The sequence below is a fragment of the Struthio camelus genome, chromosome 23, assembly GCF_040807025.1.
Source record: "Struthio camelus isolate bStrCam1 chromosome 23, bStrCam1.hap1, whole genome shotgun sequence".
NCBI lineage: Eukaryota > Metazoa > Chordata > Aves > Struthioniformes > Struthionidae > Struthio > Struthio camelus.
In genome coordinates this window covers 8,900,722-8,914,705 of record NC_090964.1, presented here as the reverse complement: position 1 = coordinate 8,914,705, position 13,984 = coordinate 8,900,722, and the positions used below count along the sequence as shown (strand labels likewise).

The following is a 13,984-nucleotide window of genomic DNA, read 5'->3' as shown; positions in this document are numbered from 1 at the left end:
TTCTGGCATGTGTCCTAGGTAAACATGTGGGTCAAACATATGTCACTTTTTTCCTCTCTGTAGCTTCTAATCACAACAAAGCTGGGACTTTTTGTTCCCATCTGGAAAATTTCACACCTCTTAAAGAAAGAAATCTGTCCAGTTCTGTGTACTTAACCAGCAAACCCAAAGGTCAGACTGAGTGACCGAGACAAGAATTTCATTTTGCCTTTGATTTCTATTATTATGTTTTTGCTTTGACATAACATCTTGAAAAAGGTTTAGATGGTGAATGTTGCCAGACTTTCCAGTTGACTTCTCGCTTCTTTTCATCTCTTAAGTCTTCAGCTGATTCCTACTGCTTGGCTTGCAGTGTTGGTCAGAAAGGAAGTGCGTTTTTTGCCAAATACGATGTTTTACTACGTGTAACTTTTTTCCCTCTTTTCTACATTCTCCACTGCCTTTCTTTTACATTCTTCCTTTTCTTATGGAAGTCTCTCCAAGATATTTGTTCTTGTAAACATTCTGGAAGGCAATCTCCAAGCCTTGCCTGAGTATTGTAACAAGGCTGAATGTTGCAGTATCTTCCTTTGCTCCAGTGATAAAAGAACAGTTTCAAGCTTGTTTTCCAGTTGTCTCCACTGAATGCTATAATTCTCTGCAAGAAGACTTGACCTCTGAGATCTGCTAGGAGAAAGAATTCTTCAAAGAACAACTGCGAGGGGTACCGTAGCGTTCTGCAGAAACTCCTGTTCTCCGCGTAGGTGGTTCCTGTTGTAGGTGATCGTGGACCTTAAGAAAATGAGACTGGAGGCTTTATAATTAGTGTCTGGTTTTGGCTAGGCAAGCGCTTCTACCCTCCTTTCGCCTGAGAACATTTGAAAACGGGTAGCTGTGACTGGTCCTCCGATGCTTCTTACTGCTGTGGACGTGAGATAGAAACTCAGGTGCCCGAGTACAGTATCTTTCATCTTCAGGAGTGCTCCAGTCTGAGATTTGCAAGACCATAATATGGAGTAACTTAAGAAAAGTGTTTTGCTGGCAATGTTTTAGTGAAATAGTCCAAATTATCACTTCCACATCCAGCAGAGATACTGTTTTTAGTGTAATTAAGAGGAATCCTCTTAATCTCACAGCATGTTGAAGAATTAGAGTTAGTATTGGGGAAGATAGCTTCCTCCTTGCTCACATCTAGCAAGTGAAGTAAAATAGAACACGGGAGCTGTGCACTCGCTGTGAAGGGTTTTTAGTGCACTAACCTGGAAAACTTTTTCGTCTGGTTTCACAGAGCAGCAGTGCTTGGTTTCTTTAGTGCTGTTTGTCCGTTCTACCCTCTCTCTGCTATGCTTTTTTTTTTTTTCCCCCCTTGGGTTTCCTTTCTATCTATTCCTTGATGCTATAGTTAGCGTTGTCTTCTGATGATTTCTTTTTCACTCTCTTTGGTGTTTGTTAGGGTTCGGCTAAGAATCTTTCATAACACAAATAGGAAAGTTTGAAAAACTCTGGTAAAACTGCTAGTACCTATGGAAGTTGCTTGAACATTTAGAGAATTTCACTAATGTTCTCTGCTGGTTTCCACGTGTTCCTGATATTCTACCCACTTTTCTACTGCAATTTATTGTATTTGATCTTGGGCAACAGATCACCCGTGGGAAGGTGACTTTGCATTTTTATTATTATTTCTATGTCAAGCTTGCAGTAAAACTGGAAGGAAGTGTGTATATCAAGTAAATGCTCATCATTTGTTTGCCTACATTAATTTTGCATGTTAAACTTCATCTATATCTGAGCTAGATTTCATTGGATAGGTCTTTTGGAGCTTGCTCTCATTTCTGGAAGAACGCTTTTTCTGAAACGCTTCCATCCATTCAGTTAGTAGTGTAGTTAAAACCTAAGCAGGAAGCCTTCAGTGTAGAAAACGTGCTCTGCAGGTAGATCTCAATGCAGAATCAGATTCTTTTTTGAAATGTTTATGCTCCTGTGGAGTTTATTTGCTCTTGGAATAATATTGGAGCTTTTAGACACAGCTGGTGAAGTCCACGGTGTTTGTGTTAATGCCAAGAGCATAATTTTTGTTCTAGGCACTTCCAACCTTTGTCAGTGAGTAGTTTTCAAGAACTTTGTATGTAACTTTTCCCCCCTTTTTTAAAAGAAGACAACTTGGAAACCAAGTTTTTGTACGTAATTAATTTCAAGGCTATGAATCTAAATGTTCTGAAGTTAAATAACTCAATGAAAAATTCAATAGTAATGTCAATCACACGATGACCTCTTTCTTGCCATATTGTGTATTAGTAGAACTAGCTTTTCGTATCCCAGAAAATGCAAGATGAGAGTTGAGGTTACCCTGATGACGTTATCTTCATAACCCGTTCCCTTAAGTATTTAACTCTGTGAGGTAAGGGTTATAATAAATAAAAATTTGCACTTGAATGTAGAACACAAAACATTGACACAAAAAGTACCCCCTTTGCCAGAAGGGTGTTGATGTACGCTGGCACAGATTTGCATTGAAAACTTCAAAATACTGCTGTCTTGCAATATTACTGGGTTTTGTCATCTCTGCTGTCTTCTCCCTGCCCTCTATATTTTCTTTTTATTTTTGGCAGAATATAGTAGTGTCATTATGTGCAGCTAGCTCTTGTAAGAGTTTTCTTTATATGAAATGATACATCAAAGAAATAATCCAGTTCTCATAATTAAAAACAAATGTTCTTTAAGCTCTCTAAACTTTAGCAATTAATATGCTTTAGCTACTAACTGACCATTCCCGTTTTGGAAAAAGAAATAATGTTGTGCTTCTTCGGGGTTTTACTTCAAGAATCTGCAGGAGTTCTGTGGGCTTCGTTCTTGCTTTGGCAGGGTCCGTGATAGTTATTCATCTCAACTGGTAATCAACTGAAGTTTCCCAGTGTCATCTATTACTCTGGTTTCTGTTGTGGAAACAAGAAGGCAAGTTTGTGTGTTTCAGGTTACACAGTTATCTGTTTAATTTTCTTTCCCTGCCCCCTCCGCTTGTCTCCAGGTTCAGTTGAATGCTGGCCAGCTGCAGTATATCCGCTTAGCCCAACCTGTGTCAGGCACCCAGGTAGTCCAGGGGCAGATCCAGACGCTTGCAACCAATGCACAGCAGGTATGCACTATAATAGCAAGGCTGACATTAACTACTAAGTATTGTTCCCTAGCCTGAAACTGCAAATCCCAGTCAAATTTACCAACTCTTGGAGTAGGATTCCTGAATTTCCTTTCTTCCTGTTACCTTCCTCAGAATAATAAAACAAGGAGCACAGTGGAAGTCTCCTTTACCTATACGTGAAAGGTGCATGCATGTGTATGTGTCTCACTGTATAAAGCTCATGCTGCTTCTTAGCTGGTTGCAGCTAAAACTTCAGTTCATCAGCCTTCTCTTTACTTTTCGCTCCTTCTGTCTGGGTGAGGGAGGAGCAGCAACACGAGCTCTGAGGAGAGGTACTGCAGAGGTGAAACATCAAGACCAGTGCTGCTGTCACCAGCTTATTCCATGTCTTGTCAAGACTGGTCACTAAGGGATTCTTCTCTGCCTTCAGAGGATTCGAAGGCCACTGCTTTTCTGCAATCTTGGAGGCCACATTCTCCTTTTTTTAAAAAAAAAAAAAAAATCAGACAGGAGATGCTTGTGTTTGGTTTGGAATGACTGTATGCCACGTCCTTTGTTCTTGACTTGCAGTTAGCACCAGCATGACCGTGGGCAGGCAACATAAGCCTTATCTTATCACGTGGTGGTGCAGTGAAGTTTGAGAGTCTGAAAGCTCTTGAAAGGCGGCAGCAGAATGTTGTTAATAGGGTTCTGACCCTCTCTAAAATGCTATCAGTGATCATCCTTCTCTCTCTGTTGTAGATAACACAGACAGAAGTCCAGCAAGGACAGCAGCAGTTCAGCCAGTTCACAGATGGACAGGTAAAAACTTGGGAGTTCATGGGTACTACATCCCTTTGAAGTCAAAGAGTTTAAGACTATCTTTCTAGCCTGCCTGTTCTAACAAATCAGCTATTCCAGGTAAAACACTGTTACTGCTACCAAAACCTAAGCAGAAGAGCCGGGTAAACATATGTTATGCCACTCTAATTCAGGTGGATTCTTCTTGATCTGCTACACTTCCTTCAAATTAATTCGGTCCTTGCACTCTGGGTGGGATCCATTTTAATCTTAACCAGTTTAGGAACTGAGATCCCGTTTAGCTGTCAACTGTTGCTTAAGTAGTCTGAGCTCAGTCTAGGCATCAAAAATTCACAGGATTATTTTGCTGTAACTTAGCACCGAATGTCTAGGGGCAATTTGCGGTGTGATATTGGGGATAGGTTTTACTTGGACCTGAGATCTGCTGTTAACACCACCGCTCAACTTGTAGGGTTAAAGCACAGCATTCTGCTTTGAGAGAATTAGGCTGGACAGGATGAGAACTGATAGCCGTTTCTTTCCCTTGCTTCTGTCTCTGCCAGCAACTCTATCAGATTCAGCAAGTGACCATGCCTGCAGGCCAGGACATTACCCAGCCCATGTTCATTCAGTCCACCAACCAAACATCAGACGGCCAAGCCACGCAAGTGACAGGGGACTGAACGGTGATGTTGTAGCAAGCATTCGTTCTGTGTGGAAACGAACGCATACCAGCTTGACGTTTGGTTTGATGAAGACACCTGCTTCTGTGCATCTATACTTGATATTAAGCCTATACTAGGCTGTGATCTCTGGTGCACTCTACACCTTCCTCTGGTGGGTATGAGAGAATATCCAGCAGAAACTGACAAGGATGCAATATTTTTATTTTTTTTTCTTTTTAGAAATCAATATTTCAGTGTATTCAGCTGCTTGTCCAACATCATAAAACTGAAGAGAATTAATCAAAAGGAATTTATAGCATCTCATTGAACAATGTGTAAACTGTTTTTACCTAGTAAAATTATTAAAGGGTACTGCATCTGGTTTGCCCTAAGAGCTTTATTCCTGGTATTCTGTTTTGTACTCCTCTTTGAATAGAGCTAGAATCTGTCCTCCCATCCTGGTGGTTTATTAGGGGTGTATGGGGGAAGTATGCGTGTGTGCTAGATTTTCCTCTCCTGCCTCCTTTTTTGGTAAGCCTCAGCATTGGATATATGCAGCTGGGGGGCAGGGAGTAGGGAAGGAGTAATTAAAATGAAAACAAAAAACATTCCTTGTATTATGATTGTGTTTTCTAAGGGCAAAAGATTCTTTAATTTGGCCTGGTTTATTCCAGAAACACTAAAGGAAGTCTGGACAAACCCCAGCCCCGTTGTTAACTGTTGTACTAGCTTCAGTCAATGCATGTAATATAAGCTTCATAAAAGGAAATAAATTTTCTTTGTAAGATAACGTGTGCGCTTTCTTTGCCGAGTACCGGTGCCTGGTATCAACTTGCCAAGCAACAAGCATCCCGAGTCCCTGAAAAATATTGCACCCTAAGTAGCAAAATGAGCCAAAGGTCTAAAGGGTGATCTGGAGAAGGCTTTGGTCACAGGCTCAAATAACAGGAGAGGCAGGATTCATGTTCTCTTGATACCTGCCACGCCGAGATCCCTGTAGAGATGTCATTCAGCAGCACAAGGCAGCTCCTTAATTGCACGTGCCAGCCCTATGCAGTAGCTGGGCAGAGTTTCTGTTTGCAGTGTCGAGCCGAAACAACAGGGAGGAGTTTGGGGCAGGTTTGAGCCAGCTAAGAAGTCAGGTTTGAAGGCCCGTTGTAACTGAAAATACTGCAAGGGTCTTGCTGCGTTATGCCAAGCTCGAAGTCTTGACTAAAAGATGGATACGGTAACTAACTAAAGTTGGTAACTAACAACCTTTGTGTGTTCACCATCAAGCAATTTGACATACTTGGCGCTTTGTTCCAGAGAGGCCCTGTGGCTCTGCGCAGCGCCTTGGCAGAGCTGCGCGGCAGCGTGAGGGAGAGCGCCAGCATTGACAGTTGTTAACTTTCCACTTGCAAAAGTACCAAGTTTGCCATGTTTTTACAACGAGGAGCAGCACTGGGGCCAGCGCTCACCAGCGCTGTGAGGCGGACTGGCTGCTCCACCGCTTGGCCCGTAGCAGAGTGGCCGGTTACGGGCTGCTCAGCCTGTGGGTGTGCTCTTTGGTGTGGGGGTTTGGTTTGGTTTCCCTTGCAGTGTCCAGCCCAGCAGTGCAGAAAGCAGGGGTGAGAAGTGAAGATCTCCCAAGTAAGTGGATGCATGGCAATTGCAGAGGTAACTGCTTCTGGGGAAAGAAAATCGCGGCTCGGCGTTTGACTGACGCAAACTAGCAGGCCTAAAAATCGTGTGAAGCCGATCCAGCCTGGCAAAGGTATTTGTTGCGTTACCTGTACCTCCTGGGCTTTGTAAATGACGAGTTTACACTTTTCAGTTTTAAAATGCGTCAAATGCAGCAGAGCATTGCAGACCGATGGGTTCCTTGGAATTAATTCTCTGGTATTGCATCGTTGCACAATTTTAGCACCACGGCTTGGCCTAGGGTTTTAAGTTATCATCAGCATGGTTGCAGCCCTCTGCCATAGTAGAGCATGTACTCTTAACTGAAAAGATGAAAGGGGGAAAAATAATTGTGTGAAAGCTCCGTTTGTGGGGACTGGCCACGAGAGGGCACCCATGGGCGGCTGCTTCCCGGGAAGGGCTGGAGCAAGGCTGGAAAAGGGGCTGGGAGGACTGCGGGGTGCAGGGCTGGAAGGGCTGGACGTGTTGGATGCACCATCCTGCTGGTTACCGAAGGGCATCGCACTGGGCGAGCGTGCGGATGGTGGCTCTGTCTTTCTTCAAAGCTGCCGTCGGTCGCTGGAGGCCCGACCGGGGCGGTCTGCCGGCTGCGTCTGAATGGCACCCGAGCGGCCGCGCTGCGGGCCGGCCGAGCCGCCTGGCCAGGGCCCTCTCAAAGCAGCCCTCGCTAGCCGGAGCGAGGGCTGGCAAAGCGCTCAGGATGGGCGCGAGAAGGAGCGGTTTGGTTCATAAGCCGCTCCGTTGGCAAAATAAGCTTTTTGCTGACGTCAGGGAGCAGAGCAGGAGAACTGGCTTGTTGGAGAGAGCAGCGCAGCTTCTGTAAGGGGGAGCCGGGCTGCCGAGGGAGGCTGCTGCCTCGCGTTATCAGCGGCTGGCAGCGGGTCGCAAGCTGGGCTCCTCCGAAGGCTCCCGGGGAAAGCTCTTTACCCAGAACAGCGTACGATGTTGTGTTTGCTTGAAATAGTTCAGCTATGAATGAGAAAAAAGTCCTTAAAGGACAGAATACGGCTGTGAGCTGCTGCTCCTGAAGGGAGAGTTGTTCACCGTGAAACACTCGATTCAGGGGGTGCTGTTGTCAACGTGCTCAGTATTGACCTGAAGATCCTCCAAAATCTGATCTCATCCAGGAGTGTGAGAACATACGTAATAGACAGGGGTTAATACCGAAGCCAATAATGTGAATGTTTAGTTAATAATGAAGTTAACACTTTGTTTATGCTCCAGACGGAGCACTATTGAGAATTTTCCTAGCTGACTTGAACAGGAAAGATATTTCGAAGATAGCTCAAATCACTTGTCTGCCACAGGTCCTGTAAGCCTTAGACATTAATAAGAGCCAAATCTTCCGTATAAGGACATGCACGTTGATTTGATCTTCCTAGAAAGTATGATGACAAATGAAGCTGAACAAGAGTGATGCCGAAGGAAACGCGTGCTACCAGAGCTGATCAGCGAGCTCCGAATCGGCGGCATCCTCTGGGGAAGGATGCTGGACCTCGCAGGGGCCCGCTCGGCGGGACTGCCACAGCGCTGCTCGGCAAATGCAGCATGTGACAATGCGTGAACAGGCTAGAGGTAATCAGCCTCCTCCAGAAACAGCCCGAAACAGCTGCAGCCAAGGGCAGCCTCGGGACACTGACAGTGCCATGGGCTAACAGCAGAGGTAAGAGGCGAGGCTGTCACCTTTAAAGGAGAATTGAAAACTGAGCCTTGCAGGAAAATAAGGCAATGCTCAAGTTAACTGGAAGAGCAGTGGTTTTGGAACCAATAAATAGCTGCTCCTTCACTCAGCATAACTGGGAATTAGCTGCTTTGGGAGATTACTGGGGCGGGTAGGAGCCACCAGAGGCTAATTTTACAGCTCCGAGAGGGACAGCGTGGATGCAGCGACCTGCCTTGTGCTGCAAGGCACGTCCCTTCTTGTACAAGTATCTGCAGAGAGGCTATTTTTGACCCCTTGCAGAACAAGGGCCTGTTTGACTCGGTGAATTAACCCCTGATCACGTAGGTGAGGCCACTGCGAGGGAATCCTGCCTGGCACCGCTGCTCGGGAGCCCGAGCTCTTGGGAACGGCTCTTCCCCTCCCCTCGGAAGGAGGAAGAAGGCGCCGTGATCCTCGCTGGAAACATTTATGCTCGTTCCTTGGCGGGAACGGGGCTGCCAGAGGATAACCCTGGCTATTTTTGCTTTGCCTGCTGGAGAAAATAAAGGAATCCCGGAGGGTATTTAGCAGGGAGAGCTCTGGCCTTGCCACGGCTTAGGATTTAACCGTGGTGCGAGGGAGACCGGGAGCGGGCTCCCGGAGGAGCCGGGGCTGCATGCACGCTCAGATGAAAGCTGATTAGGGAGCAGGCACTTTCTTCCCAAGGATCAGTTTAAGTTTCTTTTTCTCCTCGGGGGTGATTAGCTAAGCACAAACGTCGCGAGGGCGAGCGCCTGTGGCTGTCGCTGACGCTTGGGAACTGCCGTTCTCGTTTTACTGCGTGGCTTGCTGCTGACAGCTGCCTTGTTTGGGCTTCGCGTGTCAGGCCACCCTCTCCCAAGGAAAAAGTCGTTGCTGTGAAGGTCGTCGGCCAGCGTGGGGACCGGGAGCGCGGGGAGAGCCGCCCCGAGGCGCGCCGGTCGCCTAAGGGAAAGCGTTTGGGCCGAGCTGCCGCAGCGCCGAGGGCCCGGCGCAGCTGCTGTCCGAGCGGTTTGGGCATCGCACACTGTGGTCTAATCCATCCCCTTGCCCAGCACCAGCCGTAAAATGAGGTCTTCACCCCCTGGGGGCTTGGGCTCGGTGAAGTGGGCAGAAGAGCATCTGGCACCCAGGAAACCTTGCAAGAGGGGGGAACCCGGTGCAGCACCGACGCTCTGCTCCTTCCCTTCCTCTCCCCGGTCGGTGCCTGGGGTTGGTTTCTTGCTCAAAGCCCGTTGCAGGGAGACCTGGCGAAGGCAGAAAGGGAACCTGGCACTGCCCTTCCTCCCCAGGTGTGGAGCAGAGGTTTCGCTGCTCGGCTGCAGCCGTGTTGACACAACGCTGTGGCTCAGGGCAGGAGAAGGGGAGCTCGGCGGCGTGAATCTCTCCCCGGAGCCCTGTCCCCCTGGGTTTTGAGCTGCAGAGGGGCCCAAAGGCGGCTGTTCCCCCACGGGCGCTCGAGCTCAGCCACGGCGCATCCCTGCCCTCCGCCGCGGGAGCCGGGATCGTCCCCATCCTCGTGGGATCAGGCCCGGAGCCACCCACAAAACCAGGCGCCTTCTGGCAGTGTTTCACCATCGCCAACAGCAAATGGGCACCAGCCCAAAACTGGGTTTAGGGTGAGGAGGGAGGATGCACCGACGAAGGCAGGAGCTGGCGGTGCAGCAGGGAAGCTGGTCCTGCCACAACAGGCAGTAAGCGCCAGGCAGCCCGGGTCGAGGCAGGGTGCAAGCCGGAGTGGCCCTGGGGCTGCTCTGATCCCCGCAGCCGGCTCGCAAGGCTCTGGGGCTGGGAGCCGCCGGGGGCAGCTTAGCACCTCCTGAGCCTTGTGCTGGAACAGACCCTGCTGAAACGCTTAGTATTTGCAGTGGTTGTTTTTATCCTGCAAAGTCTCCGAGGAAGAGCCCGGCAGACCCCTGGCAAGGATGCCAGGAATTGCTCGGCGCCTGCAGCCTCGAGAGGGCCGGTCGCCAGAGCCCCTGGTCCACGCAGCGAGGTCGGCGTCGGACGTGGGTTTGCAGCGGCCGATGCTCCCGGACGCCGGGTGCCACGCTGCGGTTTCAGGTACTGCGGCCCAGGGAACAGGACAGCGGCGCCTGGCCCGGGCCAGAGGCCCCTCTTCGAGCTGCCGGGTGAGTGCGGTGCAACGCTTCTCCCCTCGCAGAGCTGTGGTTTCCCTGTTTGCTGAAGGGGGAAAGAGCAACTCCATAGGGGGAAGATTGGCACCTGGGTAGCAAGCCCTCAGCAAAAAACAGTTGTGGTCTGGTGTCTCCGTCACAGCCTGCTCCCGCAGGCTCCTTTGCGGCAGAGCGGGAGGAAGCATCCTGCGGGGACGGTGCTGGGACGGGCCCCAGTCCTGAGCCAGCTCCTGGCTTTGCTCCGAGCTCTGGGGTCAGGGGAGGCGAGCGCCGCAGCCAGGGGGTTTCCCTGGGTTTTAGGGCTCCATCGGTGCGGTCCCACATCCCCAGGCCTGGAGGGGTCCCGAAGCCCCGTTCCCATGTGCCAAGTTTCCCGCGCTCGCCCGGGCCAGCAGACGGGAGGGAGTTAACGGCTGCGCGGCTCCGAGCGTGGCTGGGGCTTCTCAGCCTCTTGTTTGTTACACTAAAGCGCGTGGGAGCACCAAAGCCAGGAGCTAATTGCCCTGGGCCGAGGCCAAGTCCGGGGCCGACGCAGGTGCTCTGCGGCCCTCGCAGCTCCCCGCGCCGGCGCTGCCAGCCCTGCGGCTCTGCCCCATCGCTGCGCGCAGCCTCCAGCCCGGACGGGCTCCCGCGCGCGGGCAGGGGCTTCACAACCTCTCGCCCTCCCCTGCCGGATGCCCCCCCAGCTCCGTGCCGGGACTCCCCGGCCGTGCCAGACTGAGACTTTGCTGCGGTGCCCGGGTCCCGGCGAGGAGCCGCCGCTTCCCAGGGCCCGCGGAGCCTCGCGGGGTCCCGCTGGCCCTCCGCCCCGGCTGCATACCACAACTGCAAAACTTACTGGAAATCCTGTAGATGCAAATCCTGGCCTTCCGTCCGTGCCAGGAATTTGAGCTGCAATCCCAAGAGGGCAGCAGGCTCCAAGCACACAGGCCTCCCCACTCGCCATGCACCGGGCCTTGGAAATCCTCTTTAAAGTTTCATCAGGGGCCGGACGGAGCCGGAGGACGCGAGAGGCTCTGCGGGACTCCGCACGGGGCCAGGGCCGCCTTCCCGAAACCTCTGCCAGTTCTGATGGATGGGTCGGTACCGTATCGATTTAGACTCCCTGGCTCCTTCCCAGGGGCAAAACCTCCCCGCTCCAGCACGGATGGAGTTTTCCAGGGTCCGGGGAGGGGAAGGGAAGGGAGCATGACTGCAAAGCCGAGGCACTGCCGGAGCCTGCCCTTTCCCCACCCGCTGCCGAGCAAACCCCCCGCGGCGCGGGGCTGGGGCTGTTTCCCGCGCGCCTGTGCTCCGCAGAGCTCGGCATCCCGGTTAACGTACCCGCGGGCCTGGAGAGCAACCGGCATCGCTGGGGACCGGCATCTCAGGCCCCTCCGCTGAGAGCGGTCGTGGCTTCGACCTCGTGAAGTTTCCTGCATTAGGAGAGGGATGTTCTGGGTCTGATTTCCAAAAGCAAAACTGCGTGAGGCAAGAAGGTGAAAGAGTTCGAAAGGGCTGTTGGTGGGACTCATTAGTGCTCTTTCTTCGCTAATTTATTAACAGTTTGCCAATTCCAACAAGCAATTTAGAGAAATGAGGTCTTTGTTTAAGGAAAAACAGTAGTTCTTGTTCACTCTTCCCACTGCTTCCCTGGCAAGTCCTGGCCATCAGCCAGGGTATTCCCAGATTCACTGTAAAGCAGCAGCAGGAATAAATAAAACAACTCCCTAACCTTCCTAGACTATTACTTTTAAGCAAGTGCCTCTCTTGGCTGAAGTCCTTTTTGGGTCACCTTAACTCTGCCCCGTCGGCAGTCTGCAGGCTTTAATCAATCACCACGTGAAACCTAAGCCTGGTGAACGGGGTAAACGCGCTGAACAGAACGACAGCCCTACCAAGGTCAGGCTGCGACAACCTCAGCGACGCAGCCCCAGCGGGAGCGTCTGCTCCCGAGGAAGAAAGTCTCATTGGGGGGACCTTGGTGCCCAGGAGCAGGCTGCCAACCTCGCGGCGCCCAGCAGCCCGGTCCCGCGTGCCGGCATCGTGCTCAGCTGGTACGTGCTGCGGGAGCATGCTTCGGCCGTTGCACGCTCCTCGGATCGTAGGTTCGTGGAGGAGCTGTAGGAGTTGGATCTGAAGGAAGCGAGCAGAAGAGAGGACGCTGGGAGCGATTTGGTTATAATTGACGTGATTTCAATCCATGCTGACATATGTGTCTTGGTGTCTGCATCGCTGCTGCAGGGTATCTGCATGGTGGTTTTGGGAGTTGTGGCTGCAGGGAGAAGTGTCCTCAGGTGGTCAGGGAAGGGGATTTGCACGTTGACTCTTGGTGGTGGTTCCCAGCAGCACCTTTTCCCCCGCACCCCTCTGTGCCTTGATTTTTCAGGGCACTCACTCCCTGCTGCGCCAGGAGCTGCACAAATCTGCCCCGTCTTCCTCGCCTGGAAAGCGTTTTGCCTGCACCATCGCTCCCTGCCCAGCCAGACCCTCCCGGGGCACGCCGCAAAGGACTGCCGCACTCCTGATATCGTTCATCCATCAGGGGTTGTTAGTTATTTGTGTATTTATTGTGTGCATTTCCAGAGCATCTACCAAATACCCCAGTGCTCATTAGGGCCTGTACTGATGCTAGAATGTCCAACCACCATGTTAAATAATTCATTGGCCTAAACCATTAATTTGTTCTCCTCTCCAAGAACACCGGCCCTGGGGACCCTTGCAAGGAAAGACTGGGCTCTGTGAAGGTGTGGAGAGCGCGTGGTTATTGCTGGGGCTGGGCACCTTTGCACCCGCTCGGCCTGCTTGGGAAAGGGGATTCCCAGCAGTGTGCCTTGGTTTCCCTATCACTTAGTGGGAGGTTGTGGCTGTGGAGCTGGGGGGGCCTGAGGTGGAAGAGCAAACAGCTGTGAGAGTTGCCTGAGGAATAAACCCATCAAAACTCTGCTCGTGGAGTCCAGGGAGGCTCAGGCAACCTGGGGCAGCGGGTTGAGCAGTACCTGTGGCCAGGCCCCTGGTCTGCATGGGCCCAGGCAGGGCTTAGGGGAAGGACATGCCCTTTCTTCCCCAAGCAACGCAGCACCCCTCTTGGTACGTATTTGGTGTCCCTCTAAACCTCTGCACCTCCAGCAGCTCCTGGACCCAGAGCAGAGGAGCAGAACAGTGGGATGGCGCAGCTCTCCAGGCTGTCTGCTCCCTTGCTCTGGCCTGGGATGCTCCAAGCCAGGAAGCCCAGGATGCTTGCTGCTGGGTGGCCTGGGATGTTCGCTCCTGGGATGTTCGCTCCTGGGATGTTCGCTCCTGGGATGCTCCATGCCCTGTGGCTTAGGATGTTCCACGCCCCATGGCTCGGGATGCTTGCTGCCAGGCAGCCTGGGATGCTCTCTGTGCCTGGCGGCTCAGGGTGCTCCATGCCCGGTGGCTCGGGATGCTCCCTCTGGGGTTGCCCGGTGGCTCGGGATGCTCCGTGCCCGGTGGGTCAGGATGCTTGCTGCTGCGTGGTCCAGGACACTCCCTCCGGGGCTGCCCGGTGCCGTAGAGGCGGTGCCGGGGGGTGGGGGGTGGGGGGGGCAGAGCTGGGCCATCCCTTTGCCCGGGGGAGGCGGCGGCGGCGGCGGCGGGGCTGGCGGCACCGCGCCCCCCTCCCTCCACCCCCCCAGCGGCGTCCCGGGAGGCCCCGGGGGGCGGGGGCCAGGTACGGCGGGGCGGGCCGGCCCCGGCGGGGCGGTGGCGGGGGAGGGCCCGGCGGCGGCCAGCTAAAGGCAGGTGGCACCGGGGAGTCGCGCGGGCTGCTCCGGCGCGGAGCCGCCGCCGTCGAGGCTCCCTCCTCCTCCTCCTCCTCCTCCTCCTCCTTTCCCCCCGCCCAACTGCCGGCGCCGGGGCCATGCGGGCGGCGGCGGCGGCGGCCCCCGGGGCGCCCTGAGCGCGGCGGCGGCGGTGCGCC

At 52.6% G+C, this 13,984-nt stretch overlaps 1 protein-coding gene across 43 annotated transcripts in view; it reads left to right on the top strand.

Annotated features, from left to right (window-relative positions):
* The window catches only part of NFYC (nuclear transcription factor Y subunit gamma), a 39,333-nt gene extending 33,983 nt beyond the window's left edge, over window positions 1-5,350 (top strand). For 34 of the 43 annotated variants that reach the window (XM_068917449.1, XM_068917474.1, XM_068917468.1 and 31 more), the window contains 3 exons: window positions 3,005-3,112; window positions 3,857-3,916; window positions 4,459-5,350. In XM_068917449.1, coding sequence (XP_068773550.1) covers window positions 3,005-3,112; window positions 3,857-3,916; window positions 4,459-4,578 — 288 coding nt within the window. In that variant the 3' untranslated portion in view covers window positions 4,579-5,350. The remainder of the gene's footprint in view (window positions 1-3,004; window positions 3,113-3,856; window positions 3,917-4,458) is intronic. The other 9 variants (XM_068917489.1, XM_068917484.1, XM_068917490.1 and 6 more) reach the window with 1 other exon arrangement.
* The last annotated feature ends 8,634 nt before the right edge of the window (window positions 5,351-13,984 follow it).